This window comes from Gopherus evgoodei, chromosome 5 (genome assembly GCF_007399415.2).
Source record: "Gopherus evgoodei ecotype Sinaloan lineage chromosome 5, rGopEvg1_v1.p, whole genome shotgun sequence".
Classification (NCBI taxonomy): Eukaryota; Metazoa; Chordata; order Testudines; family Testudinidae; genus Gopherus; species Gopherus evgoodei.
Window position 1 is genome coordinate 130,963,024 of NC_044326.1, and position 25,437 is coordinate 130,988,460.

General features: G+C 44.3%; 1 protein-coding gene across 1 annotated transcript in view; it reads right to left on the reverse strand.

Annotated features, from left to right (window-relative positions):
• Positions 1-25,135, reverse strand: part of SHROOM3 (shroom family member 3) — a 246,454-nt gene extending 221,319 nt beyond the window's left edge. Inside the window, exon 1 of the mRNA XM_030565152.1 lies at positions 24,961-25,135. Within this exon, the coding sequence (XP_030421012.1) occupies positions 24,961-25,134 (174 nt within the window). The 5' untranslated portion in view covers position 25,135. The remainder of the gene's footprint in view (positions 1-24,960) is intronic.
• Between the last annotated feature and the right edge of the window lie 302 nt (positions 25,136-25,437).

Sequence of the window (25,437 nt, forward strand, 5' to 3'; positions counted from 1 at the left end):
TCTACAGGACAATAATGAGAAATCAATTGCCTTACTTTTAATAACATTTGAGCATGACAGAGCCGTAGGCATTTGCGTTTTTTGTCATTGCGCTCAGAAAACCTTTATAATGTATTATGAACGCACAGTAAGAGACAGCCATTCCAGACAGACAGGACCAGGTTTGGAGCTGGTGTCTATTGGCCCTTTCAGCAATTCAGGGTTTACAATCTAAGTAGAGAAAACAAAAAAGAGGTAGATGAAAATAAGCGTTTTTATTCTTGTTTTACAGCTGGGGAATAAAGGCACAGAGGGATGAAGTGACCTGCCCAAACATCACCAGGAAAGTCTGTGGCAGAGCCAGAAATGGGACCACAGTGCCTCCCTCCCCGGGGCTTAATAACAGAGAAGAGTTGGAGAGAAAATGTCCCCCACAAGCCTGATTTCTGCGGTGGGAGATACCAAACTCCATAGCCAGCCTATAGGCAAATATAGGTTAAGACTCTCAGCATTTTGTCCATGCCCAGCCCTTCTTTGCAAGCCATTATACAGACAAGTCCATCCGCTGGAGATCTGGCTCTTCTTTCACATGCTATCAATAGTCACAAAACAGGGGAATATTCAGCTCTGGACCTTTTCTGAAAGTACGGCATGCTGGCATCACACAGGAGCAATCCAACCTCTCAGACTTCCTGGGAGGTAAAATTCCCCAGTCATTCGCTCTCTCTAGGCCCCCAGCTAAAGACAGAAAGACATTTTCTTCAGTAACACCCTCTGTGAGGAAACAGAGATGGCAGTCAGTAGGCATAGCTTAGCCTTGGGGTGTGGGAAGTCTGCTGTGCTGCACATGAGCAAAGAAAGACCAGAAATCATCCTCATAAGAGTATTGCTGGTCGAGCGGTTTTGCTCTTGGGTAAGAAGCAGGGCTTTGGCATGCTGCTGCTCGGTCATGTGTTGGCATGACAAATTCTTACACCCCTTGCTGTGAAAGGCGGCTCATGGAACAGTCCTAAAGCAGCGTTACATAATCAGAGCCTGCCCTAGGCCGAACGGCTGCTTTTCTGTGTGGTGAGCACACTGGCAGGAAGACAGAGTTCATTTCCATCATTCGCTGCCTGACAAAGATGTCAGCTCCTGTTTCTCTCCGTCATGAACGCAGGCCAAGTAACCAGCCTCGACTTTTCTTAGTCTAGAGGGAGCTACATAGGGTGCAAGAGGAACATCAAACATTATGGAGAATACATGGTGCAATCACTTCTTTCTCCTAATGGGCCCTTAGGTATCCTCACTACAGCAGCCACTGGGAAACAGTGCACACAGCACACCGATTCCTTGCACTGCCATCTGGAATTTGCTTGCACTTAGCCTGTTTCATTTTCCAGCTTGCACCGTCGCTTTCCCTAAGGGCCAGGTCACAGATTGGCCCTGCACTTCTACATGGGGGGTGGGCACAACAGGAAGTCAAACACCCTCCACACTGCTACATGTGCACAGGGTACTTCCACCCCCTGTTCAGGTGGGGAAAGAGGGGAAAGGACTCAATGGAGTTTTGTCTCCACCTCTCATCATACTGGCCAGCACAGCTGAACCAGCAGTGGAGGGGCAGTAATATACGACTGGTCAGGGACCCTAGCAAATTACTAGGACCCTCTGGGAAGAAGCAAAAGAATTGTGCCTTGCTGAGTGACCCCCTCCACACACACACACACACTCACAGGTGGCTAGTTTTTCAATGACAATCTAGCCCGTCCTGTTCATCGGTTCCAGAGTGAGGTCAGGCAGCTGCTGTATTGCGGTAGTGCCTAAAAGTCCCAATCAAGGATCAGGACCCATCGCGCTACGCGCTGTACACACACAACATAAGAATATGGTCTCTTCTCTAAAGAACTTACAATCTAAATAATCACTAAATAACAAATAATCATCAGTGGTAATTAACCATAAATAATATTATCCCCATTGTATAGATTTGGGCACGAGACCACAGAGAAATGAGGGACTCTTGTGCTGAAGACACAGGAAACATGGTCTCTACTGCCTCTGCCACAGCAGGTCCTTTGCCATCTTGGGTTAGTCACTGAAGCTTGTTTCCTCATCTACAAAGTGATACTGATCTACATCACAGGGCTGTTGTGCGGCTGAATTTCTCAGTTTGTAGAACACTTTGAGATGCCTAGACACAAGGCACTAAAAGAGTGCAAAGTATCATCATTAATAATAATAAGTGTATTACCTAAGCTCACACAGGAAGTCAGTTCTAAAGCCAGGATAGAATCCAGATCTCCTTGCTTCTAGTCCACTGCAAACCATTACTGATCTGAGGTCCAGTCCACCAGTGCTTCTTCAGGCAAGCCTCCCCTTGACTCCAGATTATACATTATAAAGGTCATTTTACAGATGGGGAAAACTTTCTGGGGCACAGAAGGGTTAGCAATGACTTGATGACTGTCACCCAAGTATATTTGCTTCTCACAAAACTGCAGTTGTTTAGCTGATTTCCTGGTTTGGAGAATCACAGTAAGTTGCAATCATTATTATTTGTATTATGGTCGCACCTAGAAGCCAAAACCAAGACCAGCACCTCATTGCGCTAGACCTTAGGAGAGACAGTCCCTGCCCTGAAGATCTTACGGTCTGAATTGACAAGACAGACAAAAGGTGGGAGGGGCAAACAGAGGTAAAATGATTTGCTTAAGGTCACATAACAGAGCCATAAATAAAACAGAAGGCGCAGAGTCCTAGTCCAGCACCCTACACAGAGGAGCATACTGCCTTTGTACGCACTCCAGCTGTGACTCTTCCACGCAACCCAGTTAAGTGTGTATATGTCATTAGACCTAGCATGCGGTGTGTATTTTGTGAAAATAGTCATTAGGGCCCCATTGTGCCCATGTGGCGTCTCCACACTACTGTTGTTATGTAAAGGCCAAAGACACGACACGTGACCAGGAACAGAGTGAAACAGAGAGATAGTGGAGATAAAGTGATGAGGGAAATGCCCCTTTCGGCCCCTGGGGCTAGCAGCTCATTTGGAGGGTGGTAGGAAGGGAAAAATGGCTGTTTGGGGTAAACAGACTTATTTGATAACCCTGTAGAGGACTGGTCCAACTATACTGAGACACTTGGAACAGGATATCATCACTAATGGTATAATTTATGAGAAAAAGGTGGCAGTCCCAGGGGTTAAAACTTGTACCGTCTGTGTGGCCCAATAGCTCCTACTAAACTAGCAGGCAAACCTTTGCTGAGATTGTTTAAATTCTACATCATCCTGAAAGTCCCTGGTGACTGCAGAGCATTCCAGCTTTTTAAAACAGAAGCAAAAAGAAAAAGGAAACAGTTTTCGAACATGTGACTGGCTTAAGGACATTAACAGAGCAGCTTCAATTTGGAGGCAGTTTAAATGATGCAGCGAGGGATTGGTTAGTATGTGGGATGCAAAATGAAGCAACCAAAAACCAATTACTGGATGAGATATACCAAGGCTTTTTGGATGAGGCCAAGAAGGCCACATCCTCTGAAAGGGGACAGTACTATGCATCTTTTGCCTATGAAGTTAGCTTGTGATACTTCCCCATATGGAATAGGAGCAGTAATTTCACATGTGATGGAAGATCAGACTGAAAGATGTCATACTCTGAAGAATATAACTACACACAACTTGATAAAGAAGCTATGAGTTTAGTCTGGGGACTTACGAAGTTAGACCAATATCTGTATGAGACCCTTTACTCTGGTGACAGATCATTAACCACTAGTTCCCATTTTTAACCCAAAGACAGGAGTGCAACAGACGGGGTGCTGTTTTGGAAAACTTTGACTCCATGGTCTAAGTTTTCTAAAGTGTTTATTTTTGTGTGGGCAAATTGAAACCACTGAGTAGTTCTCAGAAAGTGCTGAGTACCCACCCTCTAAAAAAAATCAGACCTCCTCTAAGATGTCTCAAGTTGGGCACCAAAGCTTGAAGCACCTACAATTACTATTCACATTGGGAAAATCCTCAGTTTTTCAGACAAAAGAAATGTGAACTCATATAGAGCCCTATCTTCTTTCTACAGTAGCTATTGTGTACCTGACCTGACAGCAGTGTAACAAATATATGCAGATCAGACTAGAATTACCACAAAAATGCCATCTATATTTACAAACAGCACTGGACTGTGAAGTACAATGTTAATGAATTTACCTTGTCCTCTCACATTCCTTAAGTAAAACAGACTGTTTTGGTTGGCCAGGTGGGGTTGCTAGGTTAGAGATTTAGGTATGGGCGGTGGGGGGGGGGGCACACAGGGACTCTCTCTCCCAGGATGTATGGAGCCTTAATAAATCATGGGCATGATGTTTTCTGGCAAGCAGAGATTGGCCACACTGTTCTGAAAGTAGCTGCTGCTGACTGACTCACAGAGCAGTGCAGGCTCATGGGCCCATACCTCCTACTATTCATTTAAGTGGGAGAGAGATAGGGTCCTATGTATGGAGAAATTGGCTCCTTTCCCCTTTTGGGCAGGGTGGGGCGGAAACCACCCTGTGTGTGTCTGACTTGCTGGATGGATAAAAAGACTAAGTCACCCCTGATGAAGCTGTGATGGAAACTTAATCCTCTTCAACAAAAGCTGCAATCCTAAAACATCTCTAGCCCCTAGCATAAGAGAATAGGAGGATCCCTTCAAAGAACATTGTTTCTCCATCAGTCTTCCATGGTGCCTTTCTCCCTTGTGTTCTCCTCTCCCTTCCCCCTCCCCACACCCATTTCCCTAGCTTTAGTTTGTATGGGCTATTTATAGAGACCTAACAACAACAAAGATTTACACAGAAAGCCTGTGGAAACCTCCTAGCCTGGAATCAGAACTGTGCAGTATTCCCAAGAAACAAACGTGTTTGAACTTGTCTCCCCAAGAGCGTTGCATTCATTGACTTGCAAGCGGGGTGAACAGTGGTAGTCATTTAACCAAGGGACAAGTGCCAGCAACCTATTTAATTGCAGACTTGGTGCCAAGGGGACCACAATACAACTATTAATAAAAGTCTGCACTACACGACTAATTCTTCTAACCTTTTGCTGTTGCCTTATAGTCAGGTCAGCGGCTGCATCCCTTCTGAACTGACGCTATACAAGAAATAAGGGCAACTGCTTTTAAACAAACATGAAATGAAGGGTGGAAAATCTTTGATAATATGAAGATCCCTCTGCTTCCTTCTCTCCAAATGGTTTACATTTCTTTCTGCATTTTAAGGCTCTCACTCTCTTGAAAGTAGAAATGTGTCTTGCCATGTATTTGCTCCTGGAAAGCAGCCAAATCGTTGGTCTGAATTCCAGCAGTTCATTTCCCAGTTTCTATGAGACTGCGTTTCAGAAATGCGGATCTCTTTCAGTCCGCTTGCAAGACTGTTCTGCAATGAACACATAAAAATGAGTCGTCTGGCACTGGGGACCAATCTGGTTTTCTAAAACAGCCACTCACTTCAAAAATAATAATTTTAATAAAAAAGGTGAACAGATACATTCCTAGATTGTCTTCAAGAAAAGATAAACGCATGGCTCTAGCACTATCAAAAATCTTCAAGGAGAAGATTATTCCAACAGTAAATAAGTGCAGCTAGAGACATTTGATTCCATCTTTAAATTACACAGAAACATCAAGTTGCATAATTCTGAATTCCTAAAAGCAGTAGAATTATTATGTAAAGCAACGAGTCAATGAGTCTGCTCATCGTGCATACTCATTGAGCATGTGCAGTCTTTACAGGTCAAGGGCCTACATTTCACTCTTTACCCATCACCCACATTTGTTTGGTTGATCCACCTATTGTTGCATCACATGCAGAGATTGTGAGCTCCTTGAAGCAGCATTGTATTTTTATTCTGTTTGTATATAATGCCTAGCACACTGGGGCTCTGATCCCTGAGTGAGGCCTATTAGCACTTCAGTAATGAAAAACAAATAATGCCTAGAGCTGATCAAAAAAGAAAGAAAAGCACCTTCCCAGGAAACTTCAAAACTTTCCACTTTGCAGGGTTCAAAATGGTCCCATTTCTGACTTTTGGCAAAAGTTTCCACAATATTTTCAATAAAGATTTTTATTAAAGTGGTGCTTGAAATAGTGAATGAACATTTTGCATTTATCAACACAAAGGTTGATTAAAAACAAACAAAACACGCCCATGAAATGTTGGCAAAGAAAGGGAAAGTGTTTGGAGAGGTTGACGATTTTTTGCAAAAAGTCCCATTTTCAAAAATAAGCCACTTTTCACTGGAAATACTTTATCTGAAAAGGTTTGGTCAGCTCTAATAATGAGAGACAACAATGACAATATTAGCCAAGTATCTGAGATTTCAGATGCTGAAGGTGTTCATCGGAACATCAGTCAACAGAAGGAAAATGACCCATAGTTGACAATGGCTGTTTAGAAATTCTCTCCCTCTCGATTGGTGTTGGAAAAATTTGGATTGTTGGTGTAGACAGAAAAAACCTGCTTTCAGCACCACTACAGAATGTGTGTTTTGAGACCTGATGGAATGTGGAGCTACAACAGTTGTCAGCCAAACACGTCCCTTGTCTATCATTCTGAAAATCCTCATTCTCCAGTGAGAATAGAGAAGGGCTTTCAGGCCAGCAGATTATCCAGAGGGGGCTGTGGGAACTGAAGAATGCTGCACCTGCCTGTAAAATGGTACCAACTCAGCACAAGGCGTTTCCAGAGGAGAAAGTTAATATATGGGAGGAATGCACATAAATCCTGTTATTTCTTAATGGGATTTGGGAGCTTACTTCTCACCCAGTGCTTTGAAATGTATCCCACAGCCTGCTCTATTAATGAAATTAAGTACAGTGATTTTCTTATCAGCAGGAATCATTCTAAATTGTTACCTTTTTTCTTTTTTTTTTTACATTAGTATAAAAAATGAACACTGTGCTTGGATGTTGGTTAGAATGTTAACAAGTGCTGTGACCTGAGTAAGCTGGGTTCACCTCTTCCGGATTCCCTTTACCCCACCTCCTTTAACAGCCAACCTTCATTCAGGATGAATGTAAAAAGCAATGAATTTCTTTTATGAAACAGATAGCTGAGATACTAGGAGCCACCACCCAGAACACTAGCCACATGCAAGGCTGAAGTAGCAGCTGAACCGCGTGGTCTGAGGGGTTTTCCCTGTGGTGTGAATGCAAATGCAGGGAGCTGGGTGTTGTTTGATGGAGCTGGGTGCGTATGCGTAAGAGAAAGAAACACCACTATAGCATACAGAGGAGGCAGCAAGAAAGTGCCAGAGAAAGTCAGAGAAACACTTGTAGTGTGATCCATAGGCACCAGCTTCATGGGTGCTCCAGCCTTGGAGCTCCCACGGAGAAAAATGAGCGGGTGCTTAGAACCCACCAGCAGCCAAACTCCACTCCCACCCACAGCCCTCACTGATCAATTCCTTCCCCTCTCTCCCAGTGCCTCCTGCACACTGCAGAACAGCTGTTCTGTGGAATGCAGGAGGTGCTGGGAGGGAGGGGTAGGAGCAGGGATGGGGCACGCTCGGGGGAGAGGGTGGAACTGGGCGGGGAAGAAGCAGGGCAGGGGTGCAGCCTTGGGGAAAGGGGTGGAGTGGGGTGGGGGTGGAGGCTTAGGGGAAGGGGTAGAGTGGGGGCAAGGCCTGGGGCAGAGCAGGGTTTGAGCACCCCCGGGGAAAATTAGAAACCAGTGCCTGTGGTGTGACCCCGAGAGAAAGAGAGAGAGAGAGGGAGAGTTTTTGGGTCAAGTGCTGGCTTGAAAGAGGCTTGGAACTGTGAACAAAGAAATGGTCTCCTGTTGTTTGATTCTTATTGTATTCGGGCAAACTAGCCTTTGTATATTTTTTGTAAATAAACAGGATTGCATTAAAGAAATACTGTGGCCTCTAGGTGTTACCATAATACAGTTCATTAACGAAAGCGCAGGACAAGCTGCCTGAAGGTGCAATGTGACAATGTTATATGATACCTGGGATGGATAATTAGACTGCATGAGAGTAGTAGGACAGTATGCAATTAATGCAACCTCCTCCAAAAAATAAGCTAGCTTACGTGCTTGTTTTTTCTGTACTGCAGAGGCAGCCTGCTCAGCCTCTCCCAGTGAGGTGCTGGAAGAGGCTTCTGGAAGCACCTTGTTAAAGTTCTACCACCACACTGAAAGGAAAGCTGAGGTGACTTCCCTACCTCTGATCGAGACTCACTTACTGGGGATACTGCTGAATCATCCCCACCCGAGACCACTCCTTCCCAGAGCTGAGGAAAACACATCCGAAGTGGAATGTGTTGACTATCGAATGGGCCAGATGACATAGGGTGCCAGGTCATACTGACAGCATTTTCCCAATGGGGAAGAGCTCTACTGTCCTGTATACAGTATTTCCTACCCCAGGCCTGTCCCTTTTCACAATGACACTGGTTGAACAATTCCCCATTGTATCACCACACGCAAGCTATTTACCAGGAACAAAGTGCAAACATTCCCAGAAAGGGCATGTCACAGGAGTTGGTTTGCCAGGTGGTGCCACTTCCCTCCTTTTGCCGCTTGTGTTGAAATAGGCACACAAATGAAGAGATGCCCAAGTCTCTACCTATACCACATACATCCCATGGCCCACACGGTTTATCACAGGCTAAGGGAGAAGTTCTAGTGGCAGAGCCCTAGCACTTCACTGATTGGGGGTGGGGATGAATGTTTCATAGCACTTCGCAACCCCTGATTAACGAGCAGGGTTTTGACAGGCCTCCCTCAAAGGGTTCGGTCCAGACCTCTTCTGCTTGAAGAATGGTGACCATAAGGAAAAGTGGAGGGTCTTAAAGCCTCGGCCAGGGACATAGGGGACCCCCTGGGGGTTGGAGAAGAGGGAAACCCAGAAGTGTGAGTTTATAGGAGGATGTTAGAAAGCAAAAGTGAACCATATTCAGTGCACTTCCTATATAGCACTGGCAGAGACAGCCTTAAGCCCATATTACCCATGCCTAGCTCAGCCAGGACCACTACACACATCACCAGCAGTAGGACCACAGGCCTGGTTCCAGTAGAGGACAGAGCTTAGCTGAACTCCACACATCTTATTTCACATAGCTGTCACCCAGGCAGCAGCCATCCCGCCTGGGGCTGTGATCTCCTCCCATCATACAAACCAGATAGGGTTGGGCTTGTACAATAATTGGATGGAAGGCGACTCAGAAGCAGTGTGGGTTTTGCAGGAGGTGGAAATCTTTTCTCTAAGTCAGTACTGAAGCCAGGGCCCTGTGCTGGTGTTAGTGGGCACTGAGCAGCTAGAGGGTGCTGAGATTTAGGTGGAGAGGAACACCAAATTCCACCTCAGGTCATTCCATTCTGCTGCCTAAGTTCCTGCCCCAGAAAAGCTATCAGTCACTTGCTGTTCCATTGCTCGTTGCATGGTCCTGCCCTATTAAACAGCTACCATCTTCCACTCAGGAGATTCCACAGTACAGATGGGGAGGGAAATAATGCTTCTATATACAGTCTGAAAGAGCATGTTGGGATTTTTCAGGAGGGTGGCAGATCTCCCATTAGCTTCCATCATGCAGGATCGAGCCCTAAATCTCTCCTCTCCTCACCTCAGAGGACATGGAGTTATAAAAGGTAAGCGATTTGCCTTTGTGATTGTACTGAAGGATTTCCGGGACTCTTTGGACTCAGGGACTCTTTGCTGCCACCAAATGGTGATTTACCCAAAGCTTTGGAGAATATGAAACTGAAGAGCTGCAGCAGCAAAATCTTTATCTCTCACTAACGCATTCAGACCAAGGATTCCAGGCTATTTTTTCTGATTATCAGGTTTTAGCTCATCCTTTAGGATTATTTTCTTCTTTTATAATCAGCAGAGCTGAACCCCTCACAAGGTTTGGACAGTTCAGATGCACGTTCCACAGCGTTAGGCCTGATCCAAAATCCGAAAGACAAACAGCACTAAAATCTGAGTTCAGATTATCTCAGCTGCAGCTCTAGTTTGTTATTAATGCACTGTTTTCTAGTGGCCTCCTCCGATACCTCATGCTCCCTGGATGAGCTCCCTGCAAGTGCAGAAGAGCTTTAGAGATTGCCAGAGTCCTCCTTAAAAAACTCTTATTTTGAGTCTCACTGGGGTGTATTTTATACAAACCTATTCTCCAACGCACTCTCCAGAATCAGTGTAAATCCAAAATCTGGTAAATGTTCAATATGCTACAGAAGGGTTTAGTCACTAGGGTGCCCCCTCATGGCTGGGCATAGTGTTGCAGCTCTTTCCTCTCAGCATCCCTGGCCAACATTCACTCCATTCCTGCAGTAGTCTGCTTCTTCCCATGATCCGGCCCTCTGGACAGGTTATGTTTTATTTTCACCCCTTCCAGGGTAACAGAAAGTCCAACAAAGACTCTAATGTCCTTACATAGAATCATAGAATATCAGGGTTGGAAGGGACCTCAGGAGGTCACCTAGTCCAACTCCCTGCTCAAAGCAGGGCCAATACCCAACTAAATCATCCCAGCCAGGGCTTTGTCAAGCCTGCCCTTAAAAACCTCTAAGGAAGGAGATGCCACCACCTCCCTAGATAACCCATTCCAGTGCTTCACCACCCTCCTAGTGAAAAAGTTTTTCCTAATATCCAACCTAAACCTCTCCCACTGCAACTTGAGACCATTACTCCCTGTTCTGTCATCTGGTACCACTGAGAACAGTCTAGATCCATCCTCTTTGGAAGCCTCTTTCAGGTAATTGAAAGCAGCTATCAAATCCCCCCTCTTTCTTCTCTTCTGCAGACTAAACAATCCCAGTTCCCCCAGCCTCTCCTCATAAGTCATGTGCTCCAACCCCCTAATAATTTTTGTTACCGTCCGTTGGACTCTTTCCAATTATTCCACATCCTTCTTGTAGTGTGGGGCCCAAAACTGGGCACAGTACTCCAGATGAGGCCTCACCAATGCCAAATAGAGGGGAATGATCACATCCCTCGATCTGCTGGCAGTGCCCCTACTTATACAGCCCAAAAAGCGGTTAGACTTCTTGGCAACAAGGCCACACTGTTGACTCGTATCCAGCTTCTCATCCACTGTAACCCCAGGTCCTTTTCTGCAGAATTGCTTCCTACCCATTCGGAACCTAGTCTGTAGCAGTGCATGGGATTCTTCCACCCTAAGTGCAGGACTCTGCACTTGTCCTTGTTGAACCTCATCAGATTTGGAATGTATGTACAATTACTTAATCCACTGTATTTCCAGATGCAGACCCCCACCTCCTCTAAATCGTAACATAGGCTTATCTTTTCCAGGACCATTATTTATAATCGACATATTTCACCCTGGTGATATGGCCCTTGGCCCTAATTCTTGGCCCCATGGGCCTTATCCAGGGTTTTAAAATCATCCTTATCCCTTTTTGTCTGGGGCCTTCACCTCACCTTCCTAGTGGCTGGAAGAGAAACCCAGGGCCTCTCACTACCGTGGATTGCAGTCCAAGCCAGGCTAAGCAGGTAAGGTCTGCTCCATCAGGCACCTTGGTGCTGCCTCCCTGGACTACTTCCAATTAGTCTTTCTTTAGGGCTTTTCCACAGCTCATTCCAGGGCGCTCTGTAATGAGCAGTGCCTCCCAGGGCTTCTCCCTGGAAGTCTGAGGCTTACTTTTGTGTCAGGGTCAAACACAGGGACTTGTTCCAGTCTTGTTCCAGTCTTCCAAGCATCTCCTCTCCCTAGACTTCCTCCTCACCCTGCAGCAACCTTCCTGTTCTCCAGTGGTCTCTCCACCACCAAGAGGCCGACTGCAGGGTTCTTCTCTCACCCTGCAGATCCCTTCTCCTCCAGACATCCTCTCTTTATAGCATCGCTCACCGATGCCCAGCTCCTCCCCAGTCTATGCCATCCTCCAGCCATGCCCAGGTGCATTAATTGAGCTCTCCAGTTCCAGTGAACTCTTTCCGAGCCAATATGGAGTCAATACCCCATCGCATAGACAAGTGTGTCTGGTAGACCCTTCTGTGACTCCCGAGTCCAAGCCAGGACTTAGGCAGAGCCTGTGTAGTGACATCAGGTGGCACAGGCTGTGTTTAGTATTAGAGCTGGAAAGGGGTCCTGTCTGTGTCCAGTAATCTGAATATAGAACGTCCTTGACGTCCATTACAGCTGAGTCCCGCCTTCTCTTTGCTCTGAGATACACCACTAAGTGTGTGACCTACTGCAGTGGTGACATGAGGCCAAATGACTGAACAGGAAGCAAAAAAGGGCTCACACTAAGCCCCCCCAGATCCAAATGCTCCTGAGCTGTGTGGAAGTTTAATTTCGTAGCGAGAGGCTGTCTTCAATAACAAGGTACCTCTAAGTATGGCTACTGAGCTGGAGAGAAGCACCTGGAAGTCCCTCATCTCTCAATCTGAAGGAAATGTTTTTCTGGGGATTCATCTTAACAAATTCACCCTCAGGAAAGGCACATCTGTGATTTGTGTCTGGAGCAGAGAAGCCCTGGATTCACCTGTTTTTTTGTTAATAAGGGAAGTTGAGAAATTCCTAATGGATCAGAGAGGGAAACATTTGTCATGACAAATTGCAGCTGGCCTATCTGCACCATCGGGCAACCTGTCTCCAGGATCAAAAGCTCCCGCTGCCTCTGTTTGTGGTGCATCAGCACCCCAGTGAGCTAGCGTTCGCATCAGTCAGTCAGCAAGGAATGGAAAACCTGTCATATGAAAGGAGACTCAAAGAGCTTGGCTTGTTTAGTCTAGCCAAAAGAAGGCTGAGGGGGGATATGCTTGCTCTTTATAAATATATTAGAGGGATTAATATTAGGGAGGGAGAGGAATTATTTAAGCTTAGTACCAATATAGATACAAGAACGAATGGGTATAAACTGGACACTAGGAAGTTTAGACTTGAAATTAGGCCAAGGTTTCTAACCATTAGGGGAGTGAAGTTCTGGAACAGCCTTCCAAAGGGAGTAGTGGGGGCAAAAGACATATCTGGCTTTAAGATTAATCTTGATAAGTTTATGGAAGGGATGGTATGATGGGAGAGCCTAATTTTGGCAATTGATCTTTGATTATCGCCAGATAAGTATGCCCAGTGGTTGGTGATGGGATGTTGGATGGGATGGGATCTGAGTTACTGCAGATAATTCTTTTCTGAGTGCTGGCTGGTGAGTCTTGCCCACATACTCATCGCCATATTTGGGGTCGGGAGGGAATTTTCCTCCAGGGGAGATTGGCAGAGGCCCTGGAGGTTTTTCGCCTTCCCCTGCAGCGTGGGGCATGGGTCACTTGCTGGTGGATTCTCTGCAGCTTGAGGTCTTCAAACCACAATTTGAAGACTTCAATAACTCAGGCATAGGTTAGAGGTTTGTTATAGAAGTGGATGGGTAGGGTTCTGTGGCCTGCTTTGTGCAGGGGGTCGAACTAGATGATCACATTGGTCCCTTCTGACCCTAGAATCTATGAATCTATGAAGCACTGTGTCCGCAAGTGCTAATTCAGCATAGTGGAAGCAAACAGTCTTTTTGTGGAATGGGGGGATTGGCAGCGTAATGGAGGTGGCTGACAATAGAGGCCTTTTGGCTAAGCAATTCTGTTCCTTTGAGCAAAGGTAGGAGATCCTGTTCCCAGAGCTGGCATCAGAAATTGCTAGTAAGGCCCCACTCAGATCCCTCAGAATGAAGGAAAAGCGCAGTGGGGACTCTCCCTGTGCTGCACCAAAATTATTTTCCCTCTGCCCTGTAAGTAAATGTCTATCTCATTCCCATTTTCTAGTGATCTGGGAAATTTCTGGTCCTTAGGGCTAGGGCATGCCCTGTCATACAGGAATGTTGTGAAGCCTACTAGCATATTTTATTCTATTTTTAAGCTGTGTGTGGATTTAGTGCTGGTGAAAGGTGCCAGATGGATCACCCTGCAAAATGTGGGCCTCTGCTCATCAACAGAAGAAGCACATTTTCCCTCTGTGTCTCGCCCATATGCTTCAGCACAGACCTGAAGAAAACCCCTCTGGGGGAAGAAGGGTGATTCTTTCTCTGTGCCCAATCTGTTCTTGGCCTCTTTGCTGAGAGTGCAAGGAAGAGTACCAATTAGCCACATTTTTTAATTTATGGGGACACCCATCCACTTGAATCTGGACTGAAATCACTGCATGAAATACAACACATTTAAGAGCCTAGCTACATAATCAATAGGATTACTCCCTTTTCCAATGAGTAAAATGAAGACTATATGAAGGAACAATAGAAACTCTCCAGCCAGGCAATATTGTATATTCTCTGTTGCCTTCCTTATACCACGGGCCAGTCCAAAGCAGGTCCCTGGATGTTTACTTACAATACTTCAGTCCTGCAAAGTTTTATACCTGTGATTAACTTTACACACTGTGACTAGTCCCATTTAAGTCAATGAAGTGAGGATCTCCGGGTCCTGAACCCAGGCCTGCGGGCCACTGCTGCCTCCATACCACCATCAACAGGTATACTAGTGCAGTGGTTCCCAAACTAGGGGCGCGGCTTGTTCAAGGTAAGCCCCTGGCAAGCCAGGCCGGTTTGTTTACCTTCCACGTCCGCAGGTTGGGTTGATCGCAGTTCCCACTGGTTGCAGTTCGCCGCTCCAGGCCAATGAGGGCTGCAGGAAGCGGCGGCCAGCACGTCCCTTATCCCACGCCGCTTCCTGCAGTTCCCATTGGCCAAAAGCGGCAAACCGCAGCCACTGGGAGCTGTGAATGGCTGAACCTGCGGACGCGGCAGGTAAACAAACCGGCCAAGACGGCCAGGGATTTTCCTTGAAGAAGCAGTGCCCCTAGTTTGGGAACCACTGTACTAGTGACTGGAGAAGTGGGAGCCCTAGGGCCTTACGCTCTGCTAAAGGTACGGACCACTGGACCTAGCTGGAGGAACCTGGTACACTACTTAAGCCAGAAAGAGACACAGGAAGTTGTCCATGCAAATGAGTGTATTCCTGGCAGGCTGCTACATTGGAGCCTGCCTTCTTGTCCGACTTCTGCCTTCCTGACTCATCCCCAGTTCCTGCCTTCCTGACCTGCTCTGGTTCTGGCCGTCCTGCCTTGTTCTTAATCCCTGCCCTTGGTCTCTGCCTCTGCCTTTTGACTTAACTTAGCTCCTACTCCGACCGGGCATGCACAGGAATTTCATCCACAAGTACTTGGCTGCGGTGGGGTCACAGAGCTCCTCTGGTTTCTGGACCTCAGAGAGCTTCTTCGGCCCTGTGGCTGTGGCATGGGCACAGAACTCCTCTAGCTCTGGGGCCAGAGAAGCTCGCTCTCCCTCCCTGCCGCAAGCCCAGGCCCAGAGGAATTCTGTGCCCCTGCTGATTATTGGGGTGGCCTGTGCCTGCTTGCACCTCCTTGTGCACGCCCCTGACTCCGACCACTAGGTCTGACCACCCAAACCCCAGTCATGACAAATGAGGCTACCCACAACGCATAAAGCTAAGCATTTGCACAGGCCTTTGCACGACTGAAGCCTTATATTGCTGTCATATTATGACTATATTAAAAAAAAGACACAAAAACAAGGTACATATTATCCACTTTAAAAACCAGACAAATGTGGGCCCAGCCCTGCAACACTGGTACACTCACATGACACAACTACACATGAATAGTCTCACTGAAAACTCTAGGGTTACTAAAAAACATGAAGTTACCCACATGTATGTTAAAAATGCAAACAAAAGAAATAGTATTTTTCAATTCACCTCATACAACAGGGGTGGGCAAACTACGGCCCAGGGCGGCCGCATCTGGCCCTTCAGATATTTTAATCTGGCCCTCAAGCTCCTGCTGGAGAGCAGGGTTGGGGGCTTGCTCCACACAGCTCCTGGAAACAGCAGCACGTCCCCCCTCCAGCTCCTATGTGTAGGGACAGCCTGGGGCTCCGCATGCTGTCCCCGCCACAAGCGCTGTCCCTGCAGCTCCCATTGGCCAGCAAATGTGGCCAATGGGAGCTGCAGGGGCAGTGCCTGCAGATGGGGCACTGAGCAGAGCCACCTGGCTGCACCTCCACATAGGAGCCAGAGGGGAGACATACTGCTGCTTCCAGGAGCTGCTTGAGGTAAGTGCCCCCCCAGAGCCTGTACCCTTGACCCTCTCCCATGCCCCAACCCCCCTGCCTCAGTCCTCCGAACCCCTCGGTCCCACCCTCCTGCATCCCAGAGCCCTCAACCCCCTGCCCGCACTCCATCCCCATGCCCCAGCCTGGAGCCCCCTCCCGCACCATGAACTTCTAATTTCTGACCTCCCAGCCAGAGCCATCATTCCCTCCTGCACCCCAACTCCCAATTTTGTGAGCATTCATGGCGAGCCATACAATTTCCATACCCAGATGTGGCCTTCGGGCCAAAAAGTTTGCCCACCCCGTCATACAAGCACTGTAGTGCATTCTCTTTGTCATGTAAGTGCAGCTTACAAATGTAGATTTCTTTTTGTTACATGACTGAACTCAAAAACAAAACAACGTAAAACTTTAGAGCCTACAAGTCCACTAAGTCCTATGTCTTGTTCAGCCACTAGCTAAGGCAAACAAGTTTGTTTACATTTACAGGAGATAATGCTGCCTGCTTTTTGTTTACAATGGCACCAGAAAAGGAGACCAGGTGTTTGCATTACACTTTTGTAGCCAGCATAGCAAGGTCTTCATGTGCTAGATATGCTAAACATTCATATGCCCCTTCATGCGTTGGCCACCATTCCAGAGAACATGCTTCCATGCTGATGATGCTCATTGAAAAAATAAAGCATTAATTAAATTTGTGACTAAACTCCTTGGGGGGAGAATTGTATGTCTCCTACTCTGTTTTATGCTCATTCTGCCATATATTTAATCTAAATCAGCTGATGAGAGAATCAATTTGCTGACTAAGTGGTTAAAGTTTTCTGCATTGGTAAAGGTTTCAAGCATCTGCAGATCTAGGAATCTGGACATACACTAACATGTTTTCCCCTGTTAAAAGTTAACATACAGAAAGATGGGAAAATCTATATGTGCGTTAATTCATTTGAAAGATGGATAATTTCAATGCAGCTTCTTTCCAAAGACCAGTCCTCTAAACAAGGCATAATATTCTTCTTGGCTAGCAGTGGGACAACAGCCAAAGCTTTGGAGTAAGGTTGAGAAACCAATGAGACTTAGTCTCCCTTTTGTGTTGTTTTTGAGATAAAGAGCAGCTTTGTAAATCAAAACTGTATGTGAAGGGTTTTGAAGTAGAAGAGTGGTCTTGACATGCCCCCCGAAGCAGTTAATATTTCTTGTTTGTGTGGGTTTTGAGAATGATTCTGTCAATCAACCTCCGTATTTGGATCTATTCACCGTTTCTTCCCAGCTATTCAAAGACATTAAAACTCTCTTGAGGTGAAGGGGCAAAAGAGCTTGGTCTGGAGAGAAAAAAGTCTCTCTACAGCAAGCCAAACTTCATGCTGAACTTTCTAAACGGAGTGAACTTTGCAAGGTCTCAAGCCTCATAATCCAATGTAAATCTCAAGGAAAATGTATACTATTCACCACTGGCAAGGATTCCTTGCTACTTATCCTTGTTCATTACTCAAATCTGTTTTCTGGCATAAAATTACTTCACAAAAGATTATTATTAGGACCCTGTCTGTTTAAATAGTGTTTAAAAATATTTGCTATAGTGTAAAAGGATTATAAATAAAAAGCAGCCAAAATCAGTACCTCCAGTACAAACCTTGCTGTATTAGGGCATGAGGGTGGTTTGAATTCAAATCCTCCATTATGACCCCAGCTTCCAAATACTGCTTTGGTGCCTGTTCCTATTTTCTGGGTCATATTTCAAATCCTGTTAATAAAGCAGTTGCAAGAGGACTGAAAGTCGCATGAGACTTGCTCGTGGTGGAAATCTCACTCAATCGGTGGTTCTTGATTCTACCATTTGGGGCTAAAAAATCTCACGAGAAGAGCAAAGAAGATCTCACTGTGTTGAATGTGAACTTGATTTGCCCTGACTAGGTCTCCAGACCAAACTAAAACATTAAACCCAATCCAGATCCACACTACTTTCTTAGTCCCACTCTAGCTGTGAGATCAATATTGCAAGAGTAAAAGCACCTGAATATTTCTATGTGGCAAAGACAGTCAAGCTGGGCATGGGGAACAGCCTTATTCATTTCCCCTTGGCTTGCTGCAGGAATTTTTAACGGAATGTAATTTAATAACGTCGTTTGGTCCATCCTAAAGCCATGCGTGATCTATTTCTGCCATCTCCTTGGTACACACAGACCTTTAGAAACGTAAGGTGATGTAGGCCTCTGAAATGCCCATTTGTTTTAAACTCAGTGTTCATGTAATTAATGAGAGGGCTGGTTCTCTTGCTAGGGATTAAGGCATCTGAGACGTTCTTTCTTGGCAAGTAGTTATATGGGAACATTTTTCACATGCTGTGCGGTAGCTCATCCATTCCCTTAGCTCAAAAGCATAGGTCACTGACAGGGTCTTTGTGCCAGAAACACGAGACAAACCCCGAGGTTTACCTCCCAGCAGGGTTGTAGGAAGCAATAAAAGTTTAATAATAATAGGGATAGCCTGGAAGAGAGCATGGGAAACAATCTTGAATACTAGCAAGAGCTGCAGCCCATATTAAGGGCCTGATCCAACTCCTGTTGAAGCTGATAGATGTCTCCATGGACTTTAATGGAAACTAGATTGGGCCCTTAGTCATGAGGGTCCTGTGCCTATGCTGCTTCTAACACTTTCATTTAAGAAGCCTCTCTGTCTGCACTTGAGTGAGCTCATAGTGCATTTAGCGACACATAATGAGAATCGTTCTATCAGCCTTGACAGACCCAAACCCAAAAGGACATTCTGGACCTCAGCTGGCCAGCTGACAGACTCTTCCAAGTCTTCGCCTTTGATCCAGCTCCAAATTCTGTAACATTTTGATCAAAGGACTCACAGAGTCAGCATTCTCTCATTAGGTCAGTTCCAGGAGTCTATCAGTCTTTCCCACTCTGACATCCAGATGGCTTCTAGTCTCAGGCACCGAGAGGCAAAGATTCTTTGCTAAGCCTGGCATTTTATTTTTAAACTCTCGTGACTCTCTGCAAAACATTATTTTAAAACTGTTTGTTAACCTTTCTGTAGGTCTTGATTTGCTAAAGAGAAGGATTCACTTCTCCTATTAAAGGGGCTGAAGTTGGTACATTCAAGAATCCTTCATCTTGGCAGAGGGTTAGACGAGATGACCCTTCTGGTCCCTTTTAACCCTATGGTTCTATGATTCTAAGATGGACATATCGTCCTTGGCATGAGAGCTAGAGATACCAGGACATTGACTATAATTTTACTCTGTAAACGTTTGTGTTTTCTCTTTCTTCTACCATTTGTTTGGGTTTATTTCATTTTTATGCCCAACCACAGAATAACTTTCCTCCATGTTATTGGAGATAGTTCTTTTAAATTTTTTCCCTATCTTTCAGTACGCACCAGTGAGTGAGACATTGAGTCCTAGATTAATAGACTTTACGCCAGTGAAGGGACTGTCATGATCATCTAGTTTGACGTCCTGCATAGCATAGGCCGTGATGGTTACACAGTAATATATTTTGGTGCCGTGTGTAACACAGCAAGTCTATAGAAATGGAGTCTTGTGTGAGGAAGCAGAAAGATAGAACAGTAAGGGCAACAAGTGGAGAACAATAATTCAATATTTATTTGGGCTGTCAAGTGATTTAAAAAAATCACAATTAATCGCGCAATTAAAAGTAATTGTGATTAATCATGCAATTAATTGCTCTGATAAACAATAATAGAATACAATTTATTGTAATATTTTCGATGTTTTCTACATTTTAAAATATATTATTTTAATTACAACACAGAATACAAAACGTATGGTACTCACTTAAAATTTATTTTTTATTATAAATATTTTCACTGTAAAAAACCAAAAGGAATAGTATTTTTCAATTCCACAATTACAAATACTGTAATGCAGTCTCTTTATCACGAAAGCTGAACTTACAAATGTAGAAATATGTACGAAAAATAACTGCATTCAAAAATAAAACAATGTAAAACTTTAGAGCCTACAAGTCCACTCAGTCCTACTTGTTCAGCCAATCACTCAGACAAATAAGTTTGTTTACATTTGCAGGAGATAAGGCTGCTGACTTTTTGTTTGCAATGTCACCTGAAAGCGAGAACAGGTGTTTGCATAGCACTGTTGTAGCCAGTGTCACATGATATTTACGTGCTAGATACGCTAAAATGTCCCTTCATGCTCCAGAGGACATGCGTCCAAGCCAATGACGGGCGATTAATCACAATTAATTTTTTATTTGCAATTAATTTTTTTTAGTTAACTGCGATTAATCAATGCCCTAATTAAAAGATACCCAACACCTGTCTACAAATTACTGGGTTGCAGATGGATGCCCACTAACTGACTGAGTTAGTTTCAAAGGCCCAGCTCTTCAAAGATATTGATCTTAGTGGAAGTTAGAGCCTAAATAGCTTTGAGGATCTAGGCCAAGGTGTTTAGTTAAAGTATTTTCCTGTGTCTGTAGGACATGGGGAGGGGTTTGGGGGATGGGGTCTTAGCCTCAATGTTTTCTCTTAAAAGATTTGGACCTGATCCTAAATTCCTTGCACATTGAAAATTCCCATTGCCTTTGGGCCAATGCTTGGCACACACCATGCCAGTGTAAAGAACTGCCTTTCCATGGTGTGCAGTACTGAGAGGCAGAGAGCTTGTACTTATACTTCTGGACCTTTCTTAAGCTCACCAATCTACCTTCCCCTCAGTCACAGTTTCAAAGGCTCTCTTAGGTGAGATCACCAACTGAGTGATACTTACAGGACCAAAACAATTATGAGTTACTGATGACTACAAATAGAACATGTCTTATGTCATCCATGATTGTTTAACTGGTAGTAGATTGAGTAATGAGAGAGACTATAGAATAACAAAGGGGCGTACAATAGGCTTTCACACAGAAGTTAGAGGACTTTGACTTTGCAGATATCAACTTACTATCCTATACCCACATAGATACGCAAGCCAAAACAAATGATTTCCAGGCCAATACATAATTAGTAGGGTTGAATATCAACACCAAGAAAACACAAACCAGGAGAATCAACACACAACAGAAACAGCAATAACACTTTCTGGGACTGACACGGAAGGGGTCCAATGTTTCACTTCTTTTGGCAGCTCTGTAAGTACAACAGGTAGAACAAAGACCTGAAAACCAGTTATAGAGTCACAGAGTTTAAGGGCACAAGGGACCATCAGATCATCTAGTCTGTCTTCTTGTATATTACAGGCCACCAACACCCCACACTAAACCCAGCAACCAAAATAAGACCAAGGTATTACAGCCCACAGGAGACAAGACTACTATGTGCCGCAGGCAGAGAATAGGAAAGATCAAGGTGTACTAGTGCCCGAGGCCTCCAAAATGGCAGGAAATGATTAACTGAGACATAATCAGATAATCCTGGCAAGTGATCCACACCCACATCCTGCAGAGGAAGGTGAAAAGCCCCCAAGGTCACTGCCAATCTGATCTGGAGGAAAAATTCCTTCCTGACCACCTCACCTATGGCAATCAGTTAGGACCCTCAATATGTGAGCAAGAACCAGCCAGCCAAGCATCTGGGAGAAATAATGCTTGGTGCTACCTCAAAGTCCTGGCCCTCCCCATCCAATGTCCCATCTCCAGCCATGGCCATCCCTGATGTGTCAGGAAAAGGAGATGTTAATAAAAGAAAAACAGAATACACCGGGGATAGGGAAGTCCTGAACCATGAACCTTTAGGAACACAAGACATAAACTGACAGTGAGTCGTTGTGACTCTAAAGCCAAATTGGGAGAAACAGAAATCTTGCCCTCTAAACTAAACTTTGAATATTTAACACCATTGCAAAGCCAGTCTTACTATATGGTGCTGACACCTGGAGACTCATTAAGATCTTACTTTCTAAACTTCAAGTTTTCATAAACAGCTGCCTTGGACAAATCCACAATATTAGATGGCCAGAAAAAAATCACAAATAAAGAACTCTGCAGGAGGACAAAAGAGAAACCAATAGGACAGGAAATTATAGAACAAAATTGGAGATGGCTAGGACATACATAGAGGAAAGATCCAATACCATAACAAGACAGGCATTGGACTGAAACCCCTCCCGAGCAACAGGCAACAAGGTAGATCAAGGATAACTTGGAAAAGCACAACAGAAGCAGCATAGAAAGCTATCAGAATGACCTGCTAAAACCTGCAGCAGGAGACTGGCAAAAAATAGACTGCATGGAATACAGAGACATGAGAAATAGAGACAAGTATCGCATGTGAGCGGACTTGCCAACTATCAAATATTCCATGACCTTTTTTTAATTGTGGAGACACATGGAGATAACAGGACATATAATAATAGATGGTAAAATCATGCTGCAAACTTTCAGAGACTTCAGGTTACATGGTCATTGGCTCTCATTTACACTTTGCACCAATCTGGCAATGTCAAGGGACTTTAATGTGGGTGTAAATGTACCTTACTTGCCAGAGCAGTGTAAACAGGCCACACAGTGTAAATGAGAATCAGGCCTTAACTCTTAATTACCACTCATTTAAATTCTTAACCTGCATCCAGGCCCCACTTTTCTCTAGTTTTTACAGATCAGCAATACTGCTGTTAGACTAAGTTCTGCTCATCTTGTCACCGTATTTACATGAGAGGTCCCATTCATTCCAAATGGGACTTCAGCGAGTAAGTCAGCTAGTCAAGATTTGACCTAGACAATGTTTTCATTTATTATTCCCAACAGTTCCCAATAGCTCTACAGTATAATCTTGATCGGTCAAAGAATAAAGAATTATGTATTATCTCAATCAAAAAGCTTTCTAGGTAACTAACATGAATTCACTATCTGCTGTTCAGAGTGAATTATGAACACAGATATGTTACATAGCTATAATGTATTCATCTATATAACCAGATTAGTTTTCAGCTGAAACTGGAAGCAAACAAAACCAAACCCATGCTTGGCACAATTTCCAGAGAGTAAAACTCATATGGAAGCTGGCAGACTAGCATCTATGCCACTGATGCATGAACAGATGCACAAAAATTAGTGACAGCGCAAGCGAGGCTGTAGCTACAAGTTAAAAAAACAAAATACAAATTTTTGCAGTGTTGTTTTAAGGAAGGAAGGCACAAGTCATACAGCTGCCAGTGGCCTCATGCACACTCCAGGCATGTTTGACATTCAGGGGGCCGGTTGCTGAGGAAACCAAATCCCACAGACTCATTAATGCTTCACAGCAAGAGCCATCTCTGTCTCATTTAAGAAAAGTTATTGAACTTTGTATGTTGTGGGAAGATATTTCAGGATTAAAAGCAAAACCTGCTTTCACCAGAACAGTAAAAACATTCTCATGCACAAAGCTGAAAATATGACACTGCAATATTAGTCCCTAATGTGCAAAAAGTGAAATATAACGTATTGACTCAGTGAGGTGATGTTTTGCTTTATGTGTCTGTCCCAAGTTGTCTCTATTTAATGATTGCTCTACAGGAAACGGGGGGAATGTTCATTTAAAGCTAAGAACCAGTTCAAGTTGGGAACGTTTATGTGAAAGTCCCAATCCCACAATCCTTGCTCATGTGACTAGAGGGGAAATGAATTGATGGGAACTCATTGATTTCAATGGAGCGACTCATCTGAGTAAGGATCACTCATGTGAGTGAAGGCTGCAGGATCAGGCCGAAATGGAATAGATCCAGAGTACCAGAGTTTTCTTTTAGCTGCCATTGGTTTTGATCCTCTGAGTTTCTAGAGCCCACAAGTCCCATCCTATATAAAGAAATTAGATTAAGTAATTATACAGATGCATACAAACTCACACACCCAAAAGGTCCATTTTTTACATTATGTATATACACATATACATGCTATTGCCAATAGCTTAGCAGAGATTTGAGAACCACAAAAGGTACATTTTTCTAAAGCATTTAAGTCCCATTTTCAAAAGTGATTTAGGCACTTGTGAGTCTCTCTCATTGAGAGTGAATAGGACTTAGGCCCTCAGGGACAGATTTTTAAAGGTATTTAGGCACATAAAGATTCAGATAGGTGCCTAAGGGGATTTTTACTTTTGAATATCTCATGAGACACCCATCTAAATCTTTAGGTGCCTAAATACTTAAAAAATCTGGCTTTTATGAGCCAAACTGTATTGACTTTCAATTGGATTTAGGCTCCTAAGTGCTCAAGTCCCTTTTGAAAATGGAACCTGAGTGCTTCTAACTATATTTGCTATCTATGCTATCAGTTACCTGTAGGTTAATATTGCATTCCTGAACAACAGTAATTTAATTCCAGAAGTACCACATTTCATAGGTATTTAGTAAATAGGAGAATGCTGGGGTGGAATTTTTAAAATTGCTATGTATATGTATACTTTCTGTGTGTGTGTGTCGCTAGTCAGACATGTGTATGCATATCTATATTTATATACACATACATACCCAGAACTATTTACTACACTTTTCTATTTTTTCCCCTTCAGTTCTGATTAGCTGAAACAATATCATGTGACCTAAAATGTTTTCTCCCTAGTCAACTGACCAAAGCAGATAAGGGCTCACTGAACATGCTCAGATGCACCATGATTTCATGGTACAAGATGGCTGGTGCAGCACACAAAAGGAAGATTCACCCACTTGCATTTAAAAAGAAACTATAATGAAATGAATAGAACCTCTTTCTGAAAGCAATAGTTTCTGTCTTTTGGACAGGAAAGTTACTTTGATAGCTTAACAATGCCCTTAGACTTCAGGTATTACAATTAACAAAAGGATGTCCTGCACACCTAGGGATTTCAATAGAAGCCAGAGGTGCTCAGCACTTGCCAGGATCAGTCCAAACGCAGGAACAATTCCACCATGTAGGAGGCAATATTTTACAACTATTGCCCTGGAAACCAGGCATTTCTGCTAACTTATTTGCATCCTGATTTAAAACAAACAAAAGTACCTTGGAGATGATTAATGGTTCCCCATGCTCCAGTCCGCCTTTCAGAGTGAATCCCCATGGAGCTCCTCCTTGAAGCAACACCTCCACATAAATGTATCTTTCTTTATAGGTTATGCTGGATTCTGAAGAGGCTAAGCCAGTGGCAGTATTGTCTAGCATCCTCATCTTTATCATCACATACTCATTCAGCAACAAATCCCACTGAAGCAATCACGGAAGAACAAGTTGAACTGCCCCCAAGTCCACTACGAGTCATCCTTAAGCATGTGAAACCCTGGGCTGTTTGGGGAGAGGCTTCTGACACAGCAAGTTTCTCTTCTGAGTTGAAGTCCAGGGTCCTGTGTTGAAAAGTCTTCATGCCAGCATTTCAGCATGTTGCTTTTCCTTCAGAACTCACTGAGTCTTTGCCGGCATTTCAGAACTGGGTCTTTCCCATCCCAAGTATTCCTTGGCAGGATACCTTTCTGAAAATTATTC